At 41.8% G+C, this 25717-nt stretch overlaps 1 protein-coding gene across 2 annotated transcripts; it reads left to right on the top strand.

Moving 5' to 3' along the window:
* The first annotated feature begins 75 nt into the window (after positions 1-75).
* On the top strand, positions 76-23892 carry SPATA6L (spermatogenesis associated 6 like). 2 transcript variants are annotated; one of them, XM_074569372.1, is made up of 10 exons: positions 274-453; positions 1637-1774; positions 4539-4587; positions 5549-5590; positions 9195-9319; positions 15231-15308; positions 16419-16682; positions 21758-21866; positions 22620-22663; positions 23737-23892. In XM_074569372.1, the coding sequence occupies exons 1-10, from the start codon at positions 415-417 to the stop codon at positions 23890-23892; spliced, it is 1044 nt and encodes a 347-aa protein (XP_074425473.1). In that variant the 5' UTR covers positions 274-414. The 2 variants fall into 2 exon arrangements, 1 of the variants encoding a protein (XP_074425473.1); XR_012584859.1 differs by lacking the exons at positions 274-453; positions 15231-15308; positions 16419-16682; ... (1 more) ...; positions 22620-22663; positions 23737-23892 and adding exons at positions 76-212; positions 9717-14293 and having other exon boundaries at positions 5549-5601.
* Positions 23893-25717: the final 1825 nt, after the last annotated feature.

Here is a 25717-nt window from a genome sequence, read left to right as displayed (position 1 = left end):
CGCCGCCGCCGCGGGAGGGCGAGCGAAACTCCGCAGCACTCCCCGCCGGGCCCGGCCGCCGGTAGAGCGCGGTGGCGTGGCCGGCGGTGATGGCGCCGAGGCGCTGCCGTGTGTGTCCCCGCTCGGAGTACCCTGTGTCGGGCCTCTTCCGGCCCGGCGGAGGGCCGGCCCCCTCCCTGGAGGCTACCGCAGGACGCTGACAAATTATACGTGTATGTGTGTGTGTGCGTGTATATATATATATATGTGTGTGTGTGTGTATTGTTAAAAAAATTAAAAGAGGACGCGCCCGCGCGGGTGCGCAGGTGCCCTTAGGGGCCGTCGTGGGGACGGAAGGACGCCGCCGTCGCCGTGGCAACGCGGGCCGGGCCCAGTAGGGCCGTCGTCCCGCCCAGCCCCGGCCCAACCGCCCGGATGCCGCTGAAAGTGGTGGTGGAGCTGCAGGTGCAGGCGGTGAGGCCGCAGCAGAGCGGGGCGGCCGGGGTAGGAGGGAGGGAGCGAGGAGCGGCGGGGCGGCCCAGACAACCGGTGCGGGCGGGTGGAAACTTGTTACCGCCGTTGTTCCGGGACCCTGAGGTGCCGCACCATGCCACAATCTGTGTATGAACAGGTGTGCGCCTGCATATATCCTGTCTTATGTGTGTATGTGTGCATGGGGTAGATGTAGATGAGATATTAGGAAGAAATTCTTTACTGTGAGGGTGGTGAGGCACTGGAACAGGTTGCCCAGAGAAGTTGTGGATGCCCCATCCCTGGAAGTGTTCAAGGCCAGGCTGGATGGGGCTTTGAGCAGCCTGGTCTAGTGGGAGGTGTCCCTGCCCAGGGCAGCGGGGTTGGAACTAGATGATCTTTAAGTTATCTTCCAACTCAAACCATTTTATGATTCTATATATATATTTATATACATATATTGTGTTTGAATATTTGTGTATGTATACCTGTGAACGCGCCTTCAGTTCTAAGAGCTCCTGGGGAGCTGTTTAGTTTTTCACAGCTTGGATGAAGTTAACGTAATGGAAATGGAAGTTAACGTAAAATGAGGTTGTACCTTTGCAGTGATAATACCCCTGTGCAGATTAAAACACACCTTCCTTGTAGCCGTAGTTTCTCATCCATGGGTTATTTAGCTCTTCCTCCAAACAGGAGACACTTACTGGTTCTTTGGAGTTGCAGGCATAAAGTCTGCTAGAAAGAGTGTGCAAGGAAAAGGTTAAATTAAACGTGAAGAAGTTCTTGCTGTGTGATGTTTATTTAATGAAGGGTATTACTGCTGTTATGCAAATGGATAATACTAATATGTTGCTCATAACAGATCTTCTCATCAGATGTAAGAATAAAAAATGGTCATTTTCACTCATTCATTTCCTTGTAGGTATCAAATGTTTCTGTTGTGTGTAATGCTAAGGTCTATGAAATCAGTCCCTGTTACATGAGATGATAAAAAAAAAGGCCAAAATACAAAATGAGAGAACTCCTAATGACAGAGCTTAATCTGGCACCCTTTTGAGATCATCAGTAATAAAGCCAAGGGCCTGCTGAGTCCCCTCTGAGATTGAGTCCTGTAGGCTTGGACTGTTGTGTGTGTGTAAGACTGGACTAAGGAGTCTCATGGGAATGTATTTTTTTCTTTCCAAAGGTTACATGTCCTCGTGTGTTTCTGCCTGAGAAACATGATGTTTTTCTTGGTGTGTGTATCTTGGGTCAACACAAAGAGACAGAATGCCTTCCTCCTGTTTTTCCTCTCTTGTTTTATGAGAAGATGTGCTTTGAAAAGGTAACTTTCATTTTTTAGGTGCCTTGGGCTAGAAGGTCTAATGTTTCATGCATTGTGCAAGCTGTAATTCATGCATAATCTTATTTTCCTCTACAACTGATAGGTTATTCTTGTTTCACATGCATTTCAACATACTAAGATGAAGTACTAGGCCCATTCCTGGAACTGAATAGATTTTAACATTTCTTTAAAATTTTATGGTCTGGAGCTTTGACAGCAGTTGTTATGAGACGTCATCTCTCCCATGAACAGTTCTTACCTAATCTTGGTAATGGCAACAGTGTATATGAGGGTAATTGAATTTATTCTGTTTCAGACATGATTGCTCTGGAAGCAGTATGTTACCTCAATTCTAATATGGCTGTCATCTATTCAGATTTTTTGTCATCATGGCAGTAATGTAAATGAGATCAAAGTAAGTGATAGACAAAAGATAGGTTTTTCTGCCATTATACATGCCACCGTAACACCTGGAACAAATGAGAACAGGAGTCTTCAGTGTGTTTTTACTGTACTCTACTGTATGCTCATTGGTTGTGATTCTGGTGAATGGTACTTTGTGTTTCAAAACTGTTTTTAAAAAAATGGTGTAAGACAGAATGGCTATGTCTATTGACAAGCAAAACCTTGCTGAAGCCATTGCAAAACAGGAATAGACAAAGTTTAGAGGATGTCCTGATTTGAGGTGTAACAGAACCAATTTTCCTTTCGGTAATTTTACTTTTCGGTTAAGTCTCTTCTAACTAAGTGCACTCTGAAATTAAGGGCTTACTTATTGCTACAACAGCCAAGTTCAGCTAACTTTGTTATGTGCCCCGTTGGAGGGTCAGAAGTGGAAGAGCATAGAGGGATAGCACCTGCAGGGAGGGGTGGACAGGACAGGTGACCCAAAACTGACCGACGGGGTATTACATCCCATCAGCCCCATGCTCAGTATAAACTGAGGGATCAAAGGGTCAACTCTCTTTCTTCAATGGCCAGCATCCGAGCAGGACTCTGTCGTTCTGCCTTTAATCCTGATCTGTGCATTCTTGAACCCAGTTCCCATCTGTCACTGAGTCCAGTCTGGGACTTTCCCAGTGCCTGCCAGTGATGTGATTGTTATTCTGGGAGCTTGATATTGGTTTTGTATATATTATATACATTTCATTGTTTTCTTATTATTATCTTTTTATTGTTAATAGTTTTAGTTTCATGTTTCATGAAAGTAGTTTAGTTTCTTTTCACCCCATAAGCCTGTCTCCCTTATTCTGTCTCTTCTCTTCTGAGAAGAGAGGTTAACAGAGAGCATCTCTTGTTCCTTTAGTGGCCATCCTAGCCCAAACCATGACAGAGGAACACTTTCTTATCTCTTTCAGACGCCACTCTTTTTCAAACCACTCTACCTGTCTGTTTCTCTAAAATTATTTGTACATGGCTCACAAGAGGCCTTTCCTTGAGGGATATAATTACTTTCCCTTTCCTGCTGTGGTTTTTATTTACAGAAGTGAAGAGCTACATAGTTAATACAACTGAAAGCTACAAAGTATAATTTTCATTAAGGCCTTTACCCTGCTGCAAGGCAAACGCAGCTCAGAACACACCACTCTTCAGTAAATAAAAGCCCATAGGTGCATTCTGACCAGAAGCGGGTAATATAACCCACTTCTATAGAAGCGTAGTTTCTCATACATTTACCTAGTTATAAGAGGAGCATCAAAGTAATTATCATGAAGTAGATGTTGTTAGATAAATTCATCTTTTGTTTTACCTCACAGTAATGTGGCTTTGTGCCTGTGACCTTCCTTAGTAGGTGTTAACTAGCATGAAGCAACATATTTTCTTAGGGAAAACATGACTTTGCACAGCCCTCTCAAAAGAAGACTGTTGATAAAATATTGTCTGAAAACACTGATATTGTTTGAAGAAGGATGTTGGCACATTTGGAGAAAAAAAAAAACAACCAAAAAAAAAAGCAGCAAATATTGATAAAATAAGTGGGATGCAGCTGAGGGCAGCTTCATTAGATAGGTAGAAAGTCCAGCATGAATGCACAAATAAAATAAGTAGTAAAGTTCCCATTTACTTCAAAGAGGTCAGAATTTCATGCCAAGTCATGAGAAGAGGATAAGACATAATTCATTTTAGTAAAATAGACAAGAGCTAAATACAGGCAAATGCATTTGAATTTCTTAAGACATTTCATAGATGATATCTTTAATGATTTTATTTTTGTAAGATATTTGGACAATCTTTACATAAGACACAGAACCATACAGGAAAACTTCCTCACACCTTCTCATTTGTCTATGATCCCTGTGGAAGATTTACCTGTGCTTTAAGGTGCTTGCAGTTAGGGCTTTTAATTTTTTCTTTTGGGATGTGTCCTGTAGGATTTGCCAAGAATTCAAGTGTTTTCCAAACATAAATTTCCTAATTGTATTTGTGGTTCTGCTGTTTTACAGTTCTTAGAATTGCATTTAAGGTACTGTAAACATGGCAATTTTTCCTACAAAGTACAAACTGTTCTGAAGTTGATGCAGACATGGATGAATACGCATTTTCAGCTTTAAAGTATTTTTTCCGAAATATTGCATAACTTTAAAAATGTAAATTACATCTTAAAGTACACAAACATAGATATATAGTATTATTGCTTAATAGCAGCTTGACAAAGAGTAGGGGAAATATTTTGAATAGGTATTAAATTATTCCTATGAGTTGTAGATTGTTAAATTATTTGGTGTTATAATGAGTTTGTTTACTTCTTACTGTTTTCCTGAAGGTGTTTGAAAGTGCCATAGATCCTGTTGCAGTAACTGAAATGCTTGAAAGTAAGTATGATTTTTAAAATGCTTGAGTAGTTGAATAGCTAAAAATGATGAAGTAGATCCATGTATTCACATAGTCTGTCTGTCTTCTTGTCTGACTGTCTTTCTAAAGTATGTGATCTGGTATACATTGTTGCCCTTGTGCATTGCTCTGAACTGAGCCATTTGAGTGTCAGCCTCTACTACCTCCCCTTGAGTCAATTACATGATTTTTCTGTTCTTAGGCCAGGCTGCATTCTGACACCTAATGTAACACCAGGCTAACGTGAGAGGTCTGCTTTTTATTTTTTCCATCAGCAATTCTTATTTTGAAGTCTGTGGCATGTCATGAATTTAATGACTAGGCTGTCTTTTAAAAGCCAAAATCATATTTATTGTTTGTAAGGGAGTAGGGGGAGAAAAAAAAATTGTTTATGATAATTGTCTGTCTACATTCTGTTTCATCATTGCAAGTAACCTTTGGCCAGACTTTTTCAGTCATACCTACAGGAGCAGGTGTTGTATTAATTTAAAAAGATTTCATCCCTTACCTTTAATTCAGTTAGCATTCCTTTGTCCTTGCTAGGTCTCAGGTTTTTGTCGTTCCGAAGCAAGGCCCTCCTGTAAAGTCAACAGAAGGTCAAGTCAGAAGCCACTGAGTATCCCATTGCCCTATAAATCCATCTGATCTTAACCACAGAGAGTTACCTTGTGTTGATATTTCTTTCTTGTGTGTTTCTATTCTAATATTAATAATATTAGAATAAATACTCAAGGAACCAAAGTAGAATATTGCCAGTTATAATGGACTAGCTCTGCATCTGTCTTCTTTCTCCTCTGTCTTTTGTCTGCTCTTCTGTTTCCTTTGCTGTCCTTCCTCCATCCCTTCCTGTAAGGTGAGTCTTTGATTAGTGTCCCAGGAGTAAACAGTAAATCTATTCTAGTTATTCAGCCACACTGCTATAATTTATTTTTTATCTTTCAGGTAACGTCATGAGGTTGGAATTAACTCAGCTTGTGTCTTCAGGTAATAGACAAGTAAGTATTTTCCCACATGCTAGTTAATTTGAGACTGGAAAGAATATTAGTAGGTGTTGTTATATGCCATGCCCCTCAGCTTTCTCTCCCTCATAAGTTTCAGGACCTCCTCCAATGTTATTTCTTTCTACTCCATCACTTCCTGTACATTCTTGGGTACACACTTGAGGAGAAAAAAATGCCTCTTCTGACTGGACACATTGAATAATTTGTTAGGATCAGTCATGTTGCTTTATTTTCTTTACTCTGATTTTCTTGTTTTAATAGTGGTCTAGTTTGCTAGTAATGTTCAAATAGAACACGAATAATAATGTAGAGTTCATCTTGGCAAATAGTACTGTTGGTCTTCTACAGACTTCATATTGTGTGTTTTATAAGATGGGGAAAAAAGGCAAATGGACACTGGGTGGCAGATGAGTGCTGTTGTTAAGGCCACTGATTATGAAGCATTCGTATATATTCTAAAACTGCACGCAATTTGTTAAAATTGGTTATTGTTCTATTATGGCAAATTCAAAATATACTTTATGTTCCCTGTGTAATAAATATTGCTTGTACTTTTGTGTTTGTTTTTCAAAATGCTTTGCTTCAGATATTTGTCTTTCCCTTTCTTCTTTGCTTTTTGCTTTTAAGATTGCTGATATTAATAAAGGTTTATTTATGATGTTATTCTAGGTTCAAAACCAATTAGTTATACTGGAAAAAGGAGATGCAAAGACCCAAATGAGAGAAACTGTTATTATCTCTACATAAAAGCCTAAACAATGCCAAAAAAAAAAGTGTGATCTGTGTTAGTCCAGAGAGTGCTCATCTTCTCATGTGATTTCTTTTAGGCAAGCTTTGTGGGTGTCACGCTGTCATGTAGCTAGGTGTAGTATACAATGCTTGTTTGTCCCCTGGGCATAGCAGATTTTCTCTGTGCATATTAAGGCAGAGAAGTTAGTAATAATTACTAACTAGAGTTAGTAATAACTCTAAAAGGGATGAGACCATTGTAAAAAGTACTAAAGGATTTAATATTCTCCTTGGCGTATTCTGGCCCTGTAGAACACCTGTTCTTTATTCTGTATAGTACCTACATGTCTTTCATGACTCAAACTTAAGTTTTTTTTCCCGTTTTGTTTTTTTTTTTGGTTCTGCAAAAATATGCAGCTTAGAGATTTTGCTTACTTTTCATACAGTGGAACGTGTTGTTTTCTTTCAACTTTCTAAATTAAAAAAATATTCAGAAAAATTGAGTATATTCCTTATGAGAGGAACCAGTGCCTGCCTTTGTCCTTACTACATCAGAAGCCAGGCCCCATATGACAAAACTGACTATTTGCTTTCTTGTTGTAGTGTCAAAAGCTCACAAAAGAGTTTTTTCCGAGTGATTGTAAAGCCGGGATCCATCATAAAGACGGTTCTTACAAGCCATGTGACTAGAAAAGATGAAACTTTGAATAGGATCAGAAGTGTTACTCTCATTATTAACTTTTTCTGAAAATTTTCTTCCTTGCGCCACTGTTTTGTCTAGAAATCACCAAATTGCAAGGTTTGTTTTCAGTCTGATTAGGAGCGAGCATGTGTCCTTGCTCTTGTAAAGACACAGAATGCATCGAAGAGAAGGCAGTAGCAGCTTTTATAGCATAGTATCCATCCATAGTGGGCAGCTTAGTCTCTCATTTCAGGAAATCAAAATCCTTGCTGTAGTTTCTAAGCCTGGTACTTGATGGTGTACCTTATAGTTTGCCTCCTCAGGTGGGTGCTTATGAAAGTATATCCTGTCTCTGGCTGTTCTACCTTTACAGAGCGGTGCTGACCTTCTCCATTCACTCAGAACACAGTTAGTGGGGTTCTGAAGGAAGAGAAGAACTAGTGACAAGCATGGTGTAGGGCACAAGCAGACTTAGTCACAGTAACCCAGTATAGTTCGTACCCCCCATCCAAGTGTGTAGAGTCCCCAGGCACAGCTTATCTCATTGTCTGGTAACCTGGGATAGTTTGGTTCTTTCCATCCCAGTCTGTAGAGTCCCAAGCACTCTTACCCTGTTATGGTAACCTGGGGTCGTTCACTTCTTCCATCCAAATATGCAAAGTCCCAAGCATGTTTTATCTCGTTGTGATGGTAACCCAGAATAGTTTGCTTCCCCCCACATCTGCATCCACCTTTGCACAGGCGCCAATGTGATGGCCAGCTGCAGATCTCATAATCCAGACAACAGTACCTGCATTACATCAGCAAGTTCGCTGATGACCAAAACAGGACATTGCATATGTATGACACGTTAATCGCTGCAAGTTTTATTGTCCATCCCTGTGGTACTTTCCTTTGAGCTTCATTCCCAAGCAGGGTTCTACTGCATCGGGTCCCCACTTGATTAGCATCAGTGTACTTGGTCTCTCACTGTGCTGACGCCATGCTTTCGTTAAAGCCAAAGCTTTCACTTGCTGAGTATTGTGCCTTGTCCCTGAGGGATGTGCACCTGCTGTTTGCTTGTAATAGGTGGATACTTATGCCTTCAGTTAGTAGGACACTGGTCTCATGCTGTGTGGTTGGATGGCCAAATTACATGATGTTTGTTTACTACTTGCTGGCTTTCTGGAGGGAATACATTTCAAAAGTAATGGTGACTGTCTTTCAACACCATTTTAAGATGAGATATTTGCTGAGCAAACATTGGAATGTTGTAATGTTATATCAGCCTTCTTTATTTTATTCCTGCAGATAGCTGATTAGAATAATTAGTTGTTTGCCCAGTGAGGTGGCTCTTGGTCATACTGAAAGCACTGAGAAATCATCTGGACCAAGATTTAGCATGCTGTGTATAAACATATGCATATACATACTCTGTAAAATATTCATTATACATCATCTGTGTACATTCTCTGTCAGAGTTTTGGACATTCTCTACACTGTAACTAGGTAGTCTGCCTTCAAGCCTTGCAGTCATCTCCATCTCCAAAATATTTCAAGGCACTTGTGACAGTTTGAAAGTTAATGACAGCATCAGACTCCAGTGTTGCTCTGCTAAGCCAAATCTTTCAAAACTAATAAGAACATAGATTGTTTCCCTCCCTTTTGCCCTCTTAATTTTGTGTTCAGAAGACAAAGTGATAAGGTGCAGCATAGTCAGAGCACTGGAGATAAAGCAAAAAAGCCATTTGCTGGAGAAATAGTTACTGTCTCAGTCACACAGGCAAAAAAAATCTGATATTGCTATGTTCTTTCTTGTATACAAATACAGAACCAAATGGTTTGGGTTTGCTGTTTTTCTGTGGTTTTGTTTGCTGTGGCCCTCAAGAATGTGAACTTAAAGGTTCCCTGACACAGAGGAGGACAGTATACTAAAAAGGAACTGCTGTCTTAAACATTTCCAACATCAAATAATTTTAAAACATGCTAGGCATATGCCATTTCTGTACCACTCTTCCTAGGCCCTCTAATATCCCAATCACCACCTATTACTGACAGCATCATTATGCAGGAGAGAGGCAGCATTCTGTCAAGGACATTCACAATTTACTGAGTTTACATTGCACAGCTGCTAATGAAAATTCCATGTAATAACCTTGACAGCTATTTTTCTGTGGGTGTTTTTTTGTTCTTTTAGAAGGCGATGACCTTGCATTCTATGAAGAGAATACACGAAACTTTCTGTTCCCAGAGTGCAAGCTGACTCCTGCATGTCCAGGTGTAGACAGAGAATTACTGATGAAAACTTCTCCTCGTTTTCCAGTAAGTTGCCTGAAACTGGTAGTCATCATAGGTGTCTGAAGAAGGAAGGAATTCAGCTACTTAGTAGCAACTTCGTGAGGGCTGGAGTTTGACTGTCCCTTCGGTCCCCTTGAGCAGAGGGAGATGCTTATGTGCTCTTTTGAATATGGAAGTGTCTCAGAGAAGGTACCAGGTGTGTGCTATCCTAACAATTAAATCTGTTAGTCACAGACGGTAAGAATAATCTCTCTGCATAGGCAGGTTAGAAGTCCTAATAGCAAAATTTTATGTTCAGTTATGTACGTCCATCCACAGATTATGTGAAAGGGCCAGGCACTTGAAAGGTTTTCAAGTTTCTTTGTATCAATTGCCTTTGAGGATGCCAACTTTCTGTCTATTTTCTTTCTCTCATGTACAGGTGTAGGAATGTGTCTGAGAGAAAATGGTCACGTGAGCCAGCCTCCCTACTATGAGAGATCAGATTAAGAGCAAAACAGGTGGTAGAAGATGGAATCAGTACATGGGAAAAACGGGAACTGAGAAGGTAGAAAACATGTGGTGTTAATGACTAAGCAATTTACTATGTGAATTCTTGTAACCAACCTGATCTGTGAATGAACTGCATGGACAGCGCGTGAACAGAGACTGTAAGCCAATCATATAGCTGCCGCTAGCGCGTGCTCTTATTGCCTGTCTGTATATACTCTGTGAAAACTTGAATAAAGGGAGAACGATCATACTCATATTGAGATTCCATCGTTACTCCGGGTCCGTCTCCCACTCCGACATCCTCCGACATCTGGTAGCAGAGGATGGTTCAGCGCGACTGAGTTCTCCGAGACTGCAGTAAGCAGCTAGAGGAGGGGAGTGGGAAACTTCAGCTGGGAGACGTCCTGCTTGGGCGCGTCAGCGGGAGCAGACAACGGCGTGAGGTCGCTCCTCACCTCCCAGGCGCAGCTATGGAAACAGAAGCTGCGGCCACGCTACTCGCTGGGATCCTCTCTAAGAGAGGGATTGAAACACCAGCGAAACTGTTGCTCAAACTGATTAAGTCGGGGCAGGAGATGGGGCAAAAGTAACAAAAGAAGAAGGGACAATATTAAGACTTCTCCTGCATATCCTCTCTAAGAGAGGGGTGATATACGATGAGCGTATGCTCCGAAGGTTGTTAACCTGGTGCAGAGAGAACGGATTTGCACCAGAGCCCCAGACAGCTTTTAAACCAGAAATATGGGAGGCTGTTGGGAAAAAACTGTGGGAAGTGATAAGTAAAGGAGACAAAGAGGCATCACCGTCAGCGACGACATGGCGGTTGGTGTTATCGACCTTACAAGATATGAACGCGGAGCGAGCCACAGCAGCCGGGGCTTTTGCAGCGTTACAACCCACGGGAGGGGGATCGAACAGGCCAGGTCCGAAGGTCTGGGACGATCCCCTGCTGAGCCCCTCTGCTCCACCTGAGGCTGATGGAGGAGGCAGGATGTCAGCAGAGAAGGACAGAGCCAGAGCTGTTTGCTCCTGACATTGCCCGCCTCGCCCCCTTCCCTCCCCAGTCGTCTCCCTGAGATAAAAGTGCTGTTTTTGTATGTCTGCTGTGTAAGTGTGTGTGGGCGCCAGCTTATACCTGCCGATCGGCATGTGTGCTACTGTTTGCTTTTTGTTGTGTGCAGTGTCGTTAGGTGACTCCACTTGAGCAGGTGTCTGCCCGGTGTGGTACTGTTCTCGTATGCAACTAGGGCTGACACTCCGTCAAGTGAAGAAGTTTGTGTGTACACAATGTTTAGACGTAAGGCGAGCGCACCCCAGGCAGATACACCAGGATGGGCTGTAGAATCGATGGAAGTCCTGAAATATTGGGGGAGTTTTCACGAGCCGACACGTTTACACTCTTGGGAACGGCTCGCCTGTGTAGGGCGTATCGCTGGTTGTTTGTTGTTTGTCTATAAGATCATGGTTGATTGGGAAAAGGAGTTGAGCCAAAATCTATAGGATGCTCTGTATGAAAATGAGAAACTTAAGGAAAAATGAGAAACTGAGCTCTTGTTGCAAAGGCAGACTTTTATGTCAGTCGTAAGTGATGGAAAAAAAAAAAAAAAAGAAAAAAAGAGAAAGAAAAAAAATAAAAAAAAATGAAAAAGGGAAAAAAAACCCCAACAAACCAAACAGGAACAATTAGATGGGAAATGTGCCACGTTAGCACAAAAGTATGCCATAAGCATTACGAGAAAGCATCAGAAAAAGAGAAATAGGACACCTGATTCAAAGCAGTACCATAGAGATAAGTTTTTGGTTTTTTCCTATATGTGTATACGTTATTGCATGCCTTAGTAGATTGCTCTGTGTTATACCCTGCAAGACTAAAATGAACCCAGCAGAAGCGGTCTCTTGAGCAAGGGGGTGGAATATGGGAAAGCAACAGAAAATCGGCGAGGAGGACTGTAAATACACGCAAGGGACTCTCACCTGGGTGCTGGAAAACACAGATATCACACCAATGGTTATTCAGTCTCGGGTGCTTGCAAGAAAAACATTTGGATGACATAAACTTGTAATGGACTCACAGACACCTTATCTAGCTGCTTGAGAATCTTGGCCTGTTGTGGAAGATCAAAGCACAGTACCAGCAAGAACAGGGAGTCCGCATGCGCTCTTGCTAACAAGGACTCTTTTGCTGCCAAGGATTCGTGATAACAAGGACTCTCTTGCTGCCAAGGATAAGTTTAACAATGCTACTAGTACCGCTATGTCTGAGTTATTGTTAGATGTAGATAGTATTCGATATGCGATGTTGCAAAACAGAACTGCTACTGATTTTTTGCTTTCAGCTCACAGACATGGTTGTCAAGATTTTAAAAGACTGTATTGTATGAATCTAAGTGACCACTCCAAATCCATCCATGCCCAGTTGCAGGAACTGCACCGACCGAACCAGCAACTTGTGGAGACCACTTCTGAAAATCTTTTTGCTGGATGGACTTGGGGGTGGGGTTAGTTGAAGAAAATTATACTCATCGCCTGTGTGGAAGGAATTTGTCTGTTATGTTTAGTATGCTGTTTGCCGTGTTTTATAAGCATTATATGATCAGCTGTAAATGCCACTTTGCATCATACCCTTGTACGAGTTGTAGAATATGTTGCTCTAAAAACTATGTGTGTATCCATGAGAACCCGACCTTCACAGAAGGAGGTAACAAGAAGGGATTACAACAATGTAGTCACGTATCAGACAGCTGCTGTTAGCAAAGCTGGATCATGAGTTTGGTGAGACTTGCTGCATACACTGGCCACGTGTGCAGCGACTCTAGCCTGTACTTTTCTACTCGATCCGGTGCAGGAGAGTCTGGTGGGACTCGCTGCGTGCGCTGGCCATGCATGCAGCGACTCTAGCCTGTACTTCTCCAGTCAATCCAGTGCAGGATATAAGGAGGCTGTCTCGGGTCAGAGAGGGGGAGAGAGACATGAGCACACTTTGAAGGTACAGGGGATGCCCTGAAGCACTGTGTCTGCCGCCCCCCCCCCGATAAGTTCTATGTTCATTAACCCCAACAGCTCTGAAGGCATTACAGCATGTTGAAAGATAAGATATAGTCTACTACTGCTGCAAGACGCATTGAACACCTTCCTACAAGAATTTCAACTTTATGCCCTGATAGGACAGTGGGATGATGCACTCGCAAAGAGCCTGACTGCGTTAGAGTGGGTATTTTTGCCACATACCTTTTCAAAACCAGTAACTATGATGATCGAAATGTTACCACGATTGTTTTTCCAGGGTCGCTTGTGCTGTCAGCAACCGCAATGTATTTGAAATATTACAAAAGGATTTCTCGTGGGTAAATCCAAAGAAATTGGCTTTCTGGGCTAAATTTAGGAATCTGGGTATTTATTGCCTTAGCAGGGTTCTTTTTGATTCTGTTTTTAATTGTGTTTAGTATATAACCGGCTAAGAGCGTCACAACGAGTAGAAGCACAAGTCACGGCGACCTTGTTAATAAATGGTCTGGTGTTAAACAAAAAAGGGGGAGATGTGGCAGATCTACGAGCAGAGGCCTGCGTACGGCCAAAGATACAGTGAGCAGAGCACGCAGGAACCACAGAGCCAAGAGAACAGTTCATACCTTCACTCCATCCTGTGACGACCATATAACATTTTCGAATCTCAGACAAAGAATAGGGCTAAGTATTCTTCCTTCGCTAGGAACAGCAACAGCATTAAATATGCTGAATAAGACAGGGTGTTGGGCAAGTAAACAGATAAACCTTACAACTGAAATCATATCTAGCTTGCTTACTGATGCTGATAGCATTCGGCATGCTACGTTGCAAAATCGAGCGGCTATTGAATTTTTGCTGTTAGCTCAGGGTCATGGATGTGAAGATTTTGAAGGTATGTGTTGTATGAACCTTTCTGACCACTCATCATCCATTCATAAGCAGTTACGGGAGCTGAAGGATAACATGTCCAAATTAAAAGCGGTTAAAAACGGTTTCGATGATTGGTTAAGCTCATGGGGTATAACGGGATGGTTATCAGACTTACTAAAACAAGGGCTCATACTATTGTTGGTTATATTATTATTGATTATGGTAGCCTCGTGTGTTCTCCGCAAAGTGACTGACATGATAGAAAATGCCATGCATAAGGTCTGGCTGGCTCAAGAAGAAAAAGGGGGTATTGTAGGAATGTGTCTGAGAGAAAATGGTCACGTGAGCCAGCCTCCCTACTATGAGAGATCAGATTAAGAGCAAAACAGGTGGTAGAAGATGGAATCAGTACATGGGAAAAACGGGAACTGAGAAGGTAGAAAACATGTGGTGTTAATGACTAAGCAATTTACTATGTGAATTCTTGTAACCAATTTGATCTGTGAATGAACTGCATGGACAGTGCGTGAACAGAGACTGTAAGCCAATCATATAGCTGCCGCTAGCGCGTGTTCTTATTGCCTGTCTATATATACTCTGTGAAAACTTGAATAAAGGGAGAACGATCATACTCATATTGAGATTCCATCGTTACTCCGGGTCCGTCTCCCACTCCGACATCCTCCGACATACAGGCCTTTTTTTCTCACTCTGCCTGTTCTCACTCATCTCTTGGGTGTCTTTAATTTTCATATCTTTGTAAACTCTTCCAGTGCCTGTTCTTGCTAGGGTTCGTTGTTTCCAGAAGCAGCAATAGCAACCTAAAAAAATTACATTTTCATCCCTCTCACTGCATTATGGGTTGGATTATGCAAAAGAAGCAATAAAACTGACTTGAATTTTATTAGTCTGAGTTCATTGCAGCTTAGAATAGCATTGAACAGGGAGAAGCATCCTTCCTGAAGACTCAATTTTGCACTGATTCATTCAGAAAGTTCTTGTAATTACTCTATAAGCTGTGAATGTAATTACTCTGTAAGCTGTGAATGCCATTATTTCACATGAAAAGCTGGGGGTTTGTGCATAAATTGCAAGTATAGAAAATACTAGGCTTAAGAAAAACTAACTGTTAGAAAGTTCTGCCTAATACAAGAATACTTTCTATACATTTAGAACAGAAATTTAGAAATTTATGCTCTGGTTAACCAAATGTTACAATGTATGATTTTTAACTTGATGCTTAAGAATCAGCTGAAGGCAAAGAAGGTGATGACATATTGGTAAAGGAATAGGTGATTTGGGCATACCCTTAGACTGGCATCCTGTTTCCCTTTTTCCATTCCCCTTTAAGACTAAAATCAAATTACTGCTCTACAAAGCAAAATTGCTGTACAACTGTTATTTGCTGGTGAGTTTGCCACAAGTCTTTTCTAGCTGCAGTGCCTCTTTTAGTCATTTTTGATTCTGCAGTTGCAGTGAAGAATAGTTGAAGTGTTCTGATTTTGAGGGGGAGGTGTAGGCAGTGATTATGTTTTTAATCCTTTCCTCTTAACTGTTATTTTTTAAGGGAATAGCACCAAAAATAGAGTTCTCCACAAGAACAAGCATTACAGAACTTCCACTTCAGCACAGAAGAAAGAATTATGTAAGTATTTATGGTAAGGATACAGACCTGATGACAATTTTATAACCTTTGACTGAGTATATTTGAGCCTAGCTTTACCGTTGCTTTTGTATATAGATAGCTTAGGCAGCAATGGTAGGTAAGATTTAAGGCCATGCTAGGAGTCCTAGATTTTGTTGTAACAACAGCAAATCCAACTGACTGAACCAAAGCCATCCACTTCTCAGTTTGTTATCTGCTATCCTAGGTGCTCTCATTTCCTAAATATTAAGAAATTAATTCTGTGGAAAACCCACAAAAACAAATAATCCTTGCATTGCTTTCTCTGGAAGGTAAGAGTTGAGCAGATAATATTCTCTTGATTTGATGGCATTGCAGTACCTCCTGTCTTTTGCTGACGGTGGTTTATATCTAGCCTTCACCAATGTTTGTCTTTGCATGCTTAGTGAATTCATGCTTCCCCTATTTATAATTGCGTACTCTGATCCAGACTGAACTGCAACCAGTTAGTTCCCCTCTGAGAAAGTGCTACCAGAGCTTTCTGTGCTTTGTTTAGTGGCTATAGATCTAACAGATTATCTATTAGATAATATTCTGCGGGAACACAATTCTGCCCCCCCTGCTGGAACAAAACACTCACAGCAGATAAAGTACTTTTGTTTGAGTAACAGCTGCTGAATTCGGCCCCCATAAGTTATCTCTGAGATACTTACAAGGTTTACTTGAATAAGCTCCCACAGAGGTCAGAATTTCAAGATTTTGACCAAAGTTCTGAATTTTCTAACCTCACAAGTTCTTTTCTGAAGTAATTCATCCTTCTCTGAGCTCTGTGACAGACAGGGAACAATCTTTCAGATTTTAGATGAGAGGTTAAGCAACTGAGATAATGTGGAAGGAGAAAGTATATACGAGCCCATGCTGACTTTTTTCTGTTTTTGACTTTGCCACACTCCAACACAGAATCACGGATTCTTCCAATTTGTACATACAAAGATCCAAATTCTGCTATCATATGGTCAGTTCCTACTGGAAGGATTTCTGCTTAGAGCTTAGTCTTCTTTGCAGGGAGTCGCAAATGGCTTGTACCTGTTTTTACTTAGATAACTGTAATGCAGTGAATTTCTCTGCCAGGGCCGAAACAGAACAAGGAATCAAAGATCTGCATCACCTAAACAAAAGAACCAATCACTAACGCAATGCAAGACATCAGTGAAAAGGGATAAAAGCTACGGAAGGCATACAAGGTCCTTAAAATCACAAACTCCTCCTCTAAACACTAGAGACCGCTTCTGTGAACTCTGCAGAGAAAATCATCAGCAGCCATCAAGACTGTGCCTGGAGTCTGCTGGGCGCAAATCAGAAAATGAGACCAGGCCACCCTTTGTAGTCAGACACGTTAAGTCCTAAAATTTCTGTACTACATTAAGAGGGTGAATTTTTGTTAGTATTAATTTCAGCATTTTTGTCTAACCTGTCTTGAACTACTAGATCAGCAGAAGACTGAAGAAATTTAGCAACAAATTTGAAAATATAAATAGAAATATTTTTTTGTTCAGTATGTAGTTGGCCTGTCAAATGCACTGACAGCTGGCAGAAATCAGGTTGGTCAGTTAACAACATTCAGTAAAGGAAAAGATACTACAAACAAAGAATTCAAAGACACATTTAGATACTATAAAAATATAATGCATTTTAACCCTCCCCTTTTGTTTTGGACATAAACCAATCTGTATGTTTCTACACTTGGTAAGGAATCTGTGGAAAGTGTTTCTGGGGTTTCATCAATAAACCTTTGTGTTTAGCCAGTAGGGTGTTCCATCTGAGTGCTTCAAAACACTAACAGTTACCAGGACAGCGTCCTTCTGACTATTTGCCTGGTTCAGAGAGAGGAAAACAGTGTATCTCAGGTGATCAGTACTTCCAGGTGATAAAGTGATAGCTATCTAGAGTAACTTAGATTTGGTCCAGGTTTTAGGTCCTGGTCTTGTATTGCACAGTCCTGTTCCACTGTGCATATGTTTTACCAGACCTGTATTTAACAGTCATGTATTTTAAGTATTTCCACAAATATGTTAATCTGTGACAAGTTACATTGTTTAAATCCATCTTTACACCCTGAGATGGACCTCTAGAGGACACTTAGTCCAAACCCCACTTAAAGCAGGTCCAATTCGATTAAGCTCTTTAAGGCCCTGTGCTGTTGAGTTTGAATATTTCCAAGGACAGAGATTTTGTAGCCTCTCTGGGCTGACTACCCTAATGGTAAAAAAAATTGTCCTCATATCTAATTGGAACTTACACCATTAGTTCTTCTCCTTCCACTACATATCTCTGAAAAGCACCTGGCTCAGTCTTCTCTACATCCTCACGTTAGATAGTCGTAGACAACAATACAACCTCAAAATGACAGAATTGTTTTCGTTGGAACTAGATGATCTGTAATGTTCCTTCCAACTCTAACCATTCTATGATCTTATGGATCAGTTACTCCTCCCATTTTTGTACTGTCTGTGTACTCATTGAGGGTGCACTCTGGGTCATTCATGAAGGTGTTAAACAGTATTGGCCCCAGTGTTGACCCCTGGGATACACCACTAATGACTTGCCTCTAAGCCAGTGACCACAACCCTCTGGGCCTGGATATTCAGGCTGTTTTAATTCACCTCGCTGTGCACTTATCTAATGTGTACTTTGTGTGTTTTTATGTAAGAATGTTATGGGAGACAGTGTCAAAAGCCTTACTAAAGTCAAGGTAAAAAACATCCACTGCTCTCCCCTCATCCACCAAGCCAGTCACCTCATTGTATAAAGTTATCAGGTTGGTTAAGTATGGCTTCTTCTTCGTAAATCCATGTTGATTGTTTCTAACTACCATCTTGTGCTTCAGGTTTGGAAAAACAGCTTCCAGGATCAGTTGCTCCATAACCTTCCCAGTGATTGTAGTGAAGCTGGCCAGCCTGCGGTTCCCTGGATCTTTCTTCTTGCCCTTCTTGAAGATAGGAATGACATTTGCTTTCCTCCAGTCTTCAGGAACCTCGCCTGTTGCCTTGATCTTTCAAAGATACTCAACAGTGAACTTGCAATGACATCATGCAGCTCCCTCAGCACTTGCGGGTGCAACCTCTTATGCCCCATGAACTTGTGTCCAGTTTGTTTAAGTTCTCTTCAATCTCATTTTCCTTTCATGGAGGGTAGGTCTTGTTACAGATTTTCCTTCTGGTTTCTGGGACTTGTGATTCCTCAAGGACAGTTTTACTGGTAAAGACCGAGGCAAAGAAGGCATTGAGTATCTTAGACTTTTCCATATCTTTTGTTACCAGCACCCCTACTCCATTAAGCAGAGGCCCACATTTTCCCTAGGTTTCCTTTGCTGTTTATATATTTTAGAATCCTTTCTTATTCCCCTTCACATCCAGAAATGTTGTTGGATTCAACTCCAGGTCGGTCTTGGCTTTCCAAGTGCTATCTTGGCAAGATCAGACAGGATACTCCTCTGTCCTGTCCCAGCTTCCGCTCCTTATACACTTCCTTTTTATGTCTGAGTTCAGTTAGGAGCTCCTTACTCACCCATGCCAGTCTCCTGCTGCCTTTGATTTCCTACTTGTTGGGATGGTGCTTGCTTGGTCTTGGAGGAGGTGATCCTTGAACATCAACAAGGTCTCTTGGGGCCGCCTTCTTTCCTGGGCCGTATTCCATGGGATTTTGCAAAGCAGATTCCCGAAGAGGCCAAAGTCTGCTCTCCTGAAATGCATGGCTGTGTTCCCGGTTTTTGCCTTGATTTTGCCTCTCAGGGTGCTGAATGCCAATGTCTCATGGTCACTGCAGCCAACGCTGCCCCTGACCTTCACATCCACAAAGAGTTCTTCCCAGTTTGTAAATATCCGATCTAGGAGAGCACCTTTACTTGTTGGCTCCTTGATCACCTGTGCCTGGAAGTTGTGATCAGTGCAGTTTAGAAATCTGCCAGGTTGCTAGAGCCCTGCTGTATTTTCCGTACAGCAGATATGAGGGTGGTTGGAGCCCCCAGTGAGGACCAGGGCCTGTGAGTATCTGGCTTCTTCCTGTTGTCTGAAGAAGTCCTCATCTACTTTTCTCAGCCTCTCCAGTTCTCTTAGCCTTTCTTTGCATGGCCCGTGCTTTAGCCCCCTGACCCATCCTGGCGCACCTCTGGTGGCCTGTCACATAGGCCAATATTTGTCTTATAGCAGGGAGCCTAAAATTGGACCAAACCCTCCAGATGTGGTCTTACAAGTGCTGAATAGAGTTAAAGAACAACTTCCTTCAACCTGCTGGCTGCACTTTAATAGCCCAGGATATGGATGGGCTTCTTTGCTGAAAGGTCATGTTGGCGGCTCAGGTCCAACCTGTTCACCAGACCTCCCAGGTCTATATAGAGCTGCTTTCTAGCCAGTTAACACCCAGCTTGTATATGGGGTCATTCCATCCCAGATGTATGACTTTCCGTTCACCTTTCTTGAACTCCATAAGATTTGTGACAGCCCTTTTGTGCAGGCTTTTAAGGGCTCTTTGAATAGAAACCCTGCCCTCTGGCGTATCAAATGCTCCTCCCAGCTTTGTACTGTCTGTCAACTTGCTGGGGCTGCACTTTGTCCTATTGTATTGTCCTTTTACAAAGATGGTGAACGTTATTTGCTGTATATTGATCCCTGAGATATGCGTCCAGGTAAGTGGCCCATAGCTGGTCTTTGAACTGGCGATAACAACTCTCTGATCCTGGTGATCTGACCAACTCTCCATACACCGTACAGTCCACTTATCCTACCTGCATCTCACGAGTTTGGCCATAAGGATACTACACACTGTGTCCAAGGCTTGCCAAATGTCATCCACTGCCAGCTTTCCCATCATCCATTGGCAGGTACCATCATAGGAACTTACTGAGTTAGTCGAATGTATTTTTTCCTTGGTACATCCATGTTTACTGTTCCTATAAGTCTTCTAGTTCTTTGTAGGCCCAGACAAGTTTTCCAGTAGAATTAGATCCATAAACTTACCACGGACCAAACTTAGGTCACTAACGTCATTCTTGCAGGCTCAGGCAACATTGTTGTTTTCCTGCCTGGTGACCCATCACTGCTTACCCATATCACAGTACACTGTCTGTGTACACAGTCTTCATGATAAAGCTCAGTCAGAGGTTCCTTGTTCATCCACGCTGGCCAGGGCAGGTTTCTTCTACACTGCTTCTTGTGTAATGTCCATTATTGACGGTTCCCATTCTAAATTAACCAGTAATGTGGCATCCTGTGACCTTATTGAAACATCTGCACAATATTTAGCAACAAAACCAGACTCCTAATCTTGCTGACCTGGGCCTTGTCTTCATACTCTTTGCCATCTTACTGCCAAACATATTAAAAAAGAATCCTAGAATCGTAGAATCACAGGATATCTCAAGTTGGAAGGGACCTTTAAGGATCATTGAGTCCAGCTCCTCACGGAACCACCTAAAATTAAACCATTAGACTAAGAGCAGTGTCCAGATGCTCCTTGAACTCTGACAGCCTTGGTGCCATGACCACTTCCCTGGGGATCCTGTTCCAGTGGTCGACCAGCTTCTCTGTGAAGAACCATTTCCTGATGTCCACTCTGAACTTCCCCTGGTGTAGCTTCATCCCATTTCCTCATGCCTGATCACTGGTCCCCAGAGAGAGGAGATCAGCACCTGCCCTTCCACTGCCCGCCTTGAGGAAGTGGGCGGTGGAACTTGCTGAGATCACATGAAAGCTCCAGTGCGTATCTGGCATTGGGGAACACTACCCGTCCTTTGAGGGGATTTATATTGTAGCGTGGAAAGCAGAGAAGGTGTAATGACTGGCTATAGGGACTATTGGTCTAGCACTAAGGGGCTGTCTACTCATGTAATCAGTGCTCAGAAGGGGGAAGAGGAGTCTTTGTCCTCCCTGGGATCAGGGATCACGTCAACAGGAACTGGGAGCCAAGGATGTGTTTCTCTGCAGAAGAAAGACCCTGCCTCTTATGTTAACAACTCTAATTGCTTCTTTCATAGCAGCATTTCTTAACTTTTAAAAGAAGACGTCTTGCTTTAGAATGATTTTCACAGCAAAGAGCTGCGGGCCAGTGCAGGACACTGGGAGTAGAAAAGTTGTTCTTGCTTCCAGAAATAATATGTCCCTTTATATTCCTAAAACTTGTGTATGTTTCTTGCTCTATGTTTTGTCCTGAAACTTCATGTTATGTGGGAAGTCTCTAGTTACGAAGTTAAATCTACAAAGGAGAGCAAACTGTGGTTTTAGAGGAGGTGATTTTATGAAAAATGTTTGTATTATGGCGTGTACATATTTTTGCAATTTGAGGAGGGAAAAAAAAGAATAAGAAACGAAGGAAGAATGAATTTATTATTGTCTGTGAGGGCTGGAGGTGCTTTACATTAGACCAAGTCTTTGTATGTTAAGCAGTGCATCTGCATATTATTTCTTCTTTTTTAGGTGGACAGTTCTAAATTATTCATTGAAGTAACCTCACTGTTATGTTACCGTAAGGTGAAGCAAAGTATAAGATCAGCAAAAGATTCTCTTAAATCCCATGAGAAACGAGGTACTTGTGATTTGCTGCTAGTAATAATACTAACAGGGCTAATACCGCTGTTGATATTACTACCTATCTCAAGCAAATCTTTTTAAAACTGTATGCAGGCTTGTGCTGTTTTTCAGTTCAGATGAACTGTTCACAAAAGAAAACACTGGGATGGACAGGTAGCAATACCTGGCTAGAAGAGACAGCATGTGAATACGTAGGGGTTGTTCCAGCAAAGGATTTCCCCCTTGTTAACAGCATATGCCTCTGAAGAAAACAGATCTTTCAGGAAAAGGAGATCCTGATGTCTTTCTTCTTCACTGACTTGGTTTCTATGTCTTAGTCGAGTTGTTGTTTCAGTGAGGGCCTCTAAAGGTCCTCATCCGAAGTGCATTCACACAAATAGAAATACTTTTGGGGGATAGCTGAATCCCTGCATCAGTATGACGTTGCACCAGTTTTCATGTGTCATCTGTTCTGCCCCTTGTCATATGCAAATTATTCATAATCCAATCAGCATATTGGGAAATGACAAAGAAGTCATACAGTGCCGGAAGATCTGTGCGCTTCTGTTACGAGAAATAGCTTGGTACAGATCGGTCCTTCTTACTCATGCATATTTCTTTAGAGTACCCAGAAATTTAAGAGGCATTACGCATTTTCTGCATTTTGTTTGGTATCTCTTACACTTTAGTGCTAATGTATTGAAAGCACCAATGTAAGATTAATTGCCAATAATAGTTGCTGAAATACTCTTTTTTTTTTTTTTTTTAGCTTCATCTTTTGATAACTGTGAAGCGTCAAATACCTCAGTTAAGGTGATTAAAAAAAAAAAAGAAGTGGAAAATGGTGTCTCTTCTGTTACTATGTATTCTAACAGAACACTTCCATGAGGAGGGTTGATGGTTCAGAAGACAGTATTGGGAAATTCTAGTTGTCTGCCATGGAGAAAATGTGAGGGACATGATATTTTGGCATAGGGAAGATGAAAGGCCCACAGAAGTAAGCAAAGGTATTAAAAAAAATCCCCCCAAATCCTTAATTTTGCAAACAAATAGTGACAGATCATACTGAAGTTTCCTTGCCTAACGTTACTGTTTACAGCTGTTTACAACTTTACAGAAGACATTTTAACATGGTAAAGGCAGAGTTGCAAAAGTAGTTATGGAGACACAGTTTTAGGCTCTATCAATTAATGGCATTGTTTTTCTCTCAAATATCAGGCATGCTACTAATTATGTCTGATATCAAAGATGAGATCAAATGATCTTTCAGTACCTTCCCGCTCTTCACTGAACCAAACCTCTTTCATCCCAAAGTGGGCTGCTCCTCTGGTTTTTTTTCATTGTTTAATCACAGTCCACCTGAACTCCCACTTTGCAAATGAAGGTGAAAATGCAGGTTTGTAAAAACCTCTCCCAGGGTGCTTCTGTGTGGCTCATTTTTCCCAGTTCCCTCACGTGTCAAGGGGCAGCACAACTCATTGGGAGGAATGCTCCTTAGCCTAATGGAGCAAAGTAAACTTTTGTATGTAAAGACAGGAGCAGCTTGCTCGTGTTTCCTGTGGTGTCCTGCCCTTTTATGAATGAGGTAGTATCTGGCTAAAATAAGGAGTTTCATTAGCTTTTGTCAGCCACTCATCAGCGTGAAGAGTTCTGCATATTTTTGTTAATTATGGGCCTTAGTTTTAAGGGCTTCCATTTCACGTGCCTTGCAGTGGGTTTGCATTCATGGTTCATTATGAATTTTCAGCTAACCTCTAATAACCCCCTTGTGCTTCCTTTCCATAAAGTGGATGACAACTTCTCCCTTCTTTTCTTTCCCCAGTCTCTTTCTTATACTATGTTATGTGTCAATTCTAGTTATGGAAATTTGCTTCCTTATTCCCCAGATGATCAAGGAACCATCTGAACAGACTACCTCTGAACATGATTCATCATCTCTTGGAAGAGGTGGACCTGTGAGTTACTTGCATTATCCTCCCAGTCAGAGGGATTCAGCTTTTCACCGTACAGCTTCATCTGCTGCCTCCCAACACCTCAAATGACCAAGTCCTGTTGGGAGTCCCTCTGCTTTTCAAAACAGGTTACTAATTCTTAATCAGATTAGTTAACTGACTGACTTTGTGCTGTGAGAACACAAGCTGAACAACCAGAAAGATTCACTTTCTGACTTCTCGGGCAAATTGAACTTAGCATTCGCAGATAAACTTCACTAGAAAAATTGTGACAACTCTTCATGAAATGCTTTCTTTGTACAGATATATAGAGAAGCCATGGTTCACCTAGCAAGTCTTCAGTGACTAGGACTAAACCCTTCAGAAGGGGGCATGAAAACCCATGTAGAATACAACTGCATGAAGAAATACCCCAAAGAAAGTTTTTGTCACCCCTGTCAATTCATAGTTGGCTTTATACCCTGAAATATGAGATTTATGTTCCATGCAAATTCTTTATTTCTCTTTATGATATGCTTTCATTATTGTGAAATACTTTCCTGCAGTTCCCTGGAGAGTTCTGCAGTTAAATGCTGCCTCAGGTAGACAAATACAACTGATGTATCTCCTTCTATTGGTTTCGCATTTATTGTTTCTGAATTTCATGGGGTGAGCTCATGATACTTATCTGGAGACGAACTGAGATTCAGTTGCCCTCCTCTCTATAATACAGCTGCCTGTGTCCTTCAGTTGGAACTGGATGATCATCCCCTTCAATTTGTGTAGGAAGAACCCCACATGCTCCATTCATGAATGCTTGTTTAGGTCAGGAATTTTTTGTGGGATGAGCACACGGGGCACTCAGCCTTATGAAAGGCCTTTTCATACCAGTTTTACAGAAATAGAGAACACATTTCCATTAATCCATAAATTGCAAGAGAAAATGCAGAGGAGTAGTAAGAATTGTGGTGGGATTGTTTTGTTTTGTTTAAGTGAAGGGGCCTTCTTTTGTAAACATTAGTCCTTTTATTCAAAACTATGAGCACTCCTGCTACGGGTTTGTATTTTACCTGGGTGTATTTCGTCTGGGAACCTGCTTTCCCCTGTCTTTGGGCAAACGAATTACTCAGCCTTTTCACAACTGGATTTTGAATCACAGACTCACAGAATGGTTGAAGCTGGAGGTCATCTTGTTCAAACCCCCTGTTTTTCCTTAGGTCTTGATGTTTACTTTTTACTTGGGCTTTTTGATGCTTTGATTAAACCACATGGTATTTCTGTGATGTGGTTAAGAGAGGCATTATATCCACCTTAACAATAAATTGCTGAACCAGAGGGAAATGTTTTATCTTCACCCCAGCTGGATATTAAGGTAATGTCAGAACAGGAAGGGAACCCTTTGGGGGATTCAGGTGCTAAGCGCAAGAGCTTGATACCATTTGGTATGCTCTGTGTGGGCTGCTGCTGCCGCTTCAGAAAAACGTAAGCCTCCTGTCGGTTTTCCCTCGTATGCACCTGCTTTGCATGCGAGTTTGTGTGCTCTTTCCTATCTGAAATGGTGTAAAAGCTGCCTGTATTTAGTCCCCGGAATCTTAACCTCCCTGCAGGCAGGTACTGCAATTCAGTCTTAGCCTTTGTCTTAATTTCTTTTCTGTTTTCATGTTGTTACTGGTGCCCACGGCAGTGAAAGTCTTACACAGTGTATGTGCCCCGACTGCATGGAGATCATGGCGATAACATTAACTTTGCTCTGAGACGCCTGGCAGGCTTGTCTGTCTTGCATCCTTTTGAAGGTCTAGACCCTGCCGTTTGTGCAGGGGGGCAGGGCTGGTGGGGTGGAGCCAGTTTGCCCTGTGGAACCTTTGCTTTGGGCAGGGTCAGCAAGCAGGAGAAGAGAGAAGGGGAGGAGAAAGGCATGTCAGAGGAGAAAGAGGGA

This window comes from Larus michahellis, chromosome Z (genome assembly GCF_964199755.1).
Source record: "Larus michahellis chromosome Z, bLarMic1.1, whole genome shotgun sequence".
NCBI classification, from domain to species: domain Eukaryota; kingdom Metazoa; phylum Chordata; class Aves; order Charadriiformes; family Laridae; genus Larus; species Larus michahellis.
Note: the sequence above shows the minus strand (reverse complement) of the source record. Positions and strands in the feature narration are given on the sequence as shown.

What these genes read in the sequence shown, in the direction of transcription:
- SPATA6L (XM_074569372.1), top strand. Translation starts at nt 415, where the DNA reads ATGCCGCTGAAAGTGGTGGTGGAGCTGCAGGTGCAGGCG. An exon ending in AGAAGATGTGCTTTGAAAAG is followed by an intron (nt 1,775 to 4,538) that starts GTAACTTTCATT and finishes GTTTTCCTGAAG; the next exon opens with GTGTTTGAAAGTGCCATAGA. An exon ending in CGTCAAATACCTCAGTTAAG is followed by an intron (nt 22,664 to 23,736) that starts GTGATTAAAAAA and finishes CTTATTCCCCAG; the next exon opens with ATGATCAAGGAACCATCTGA.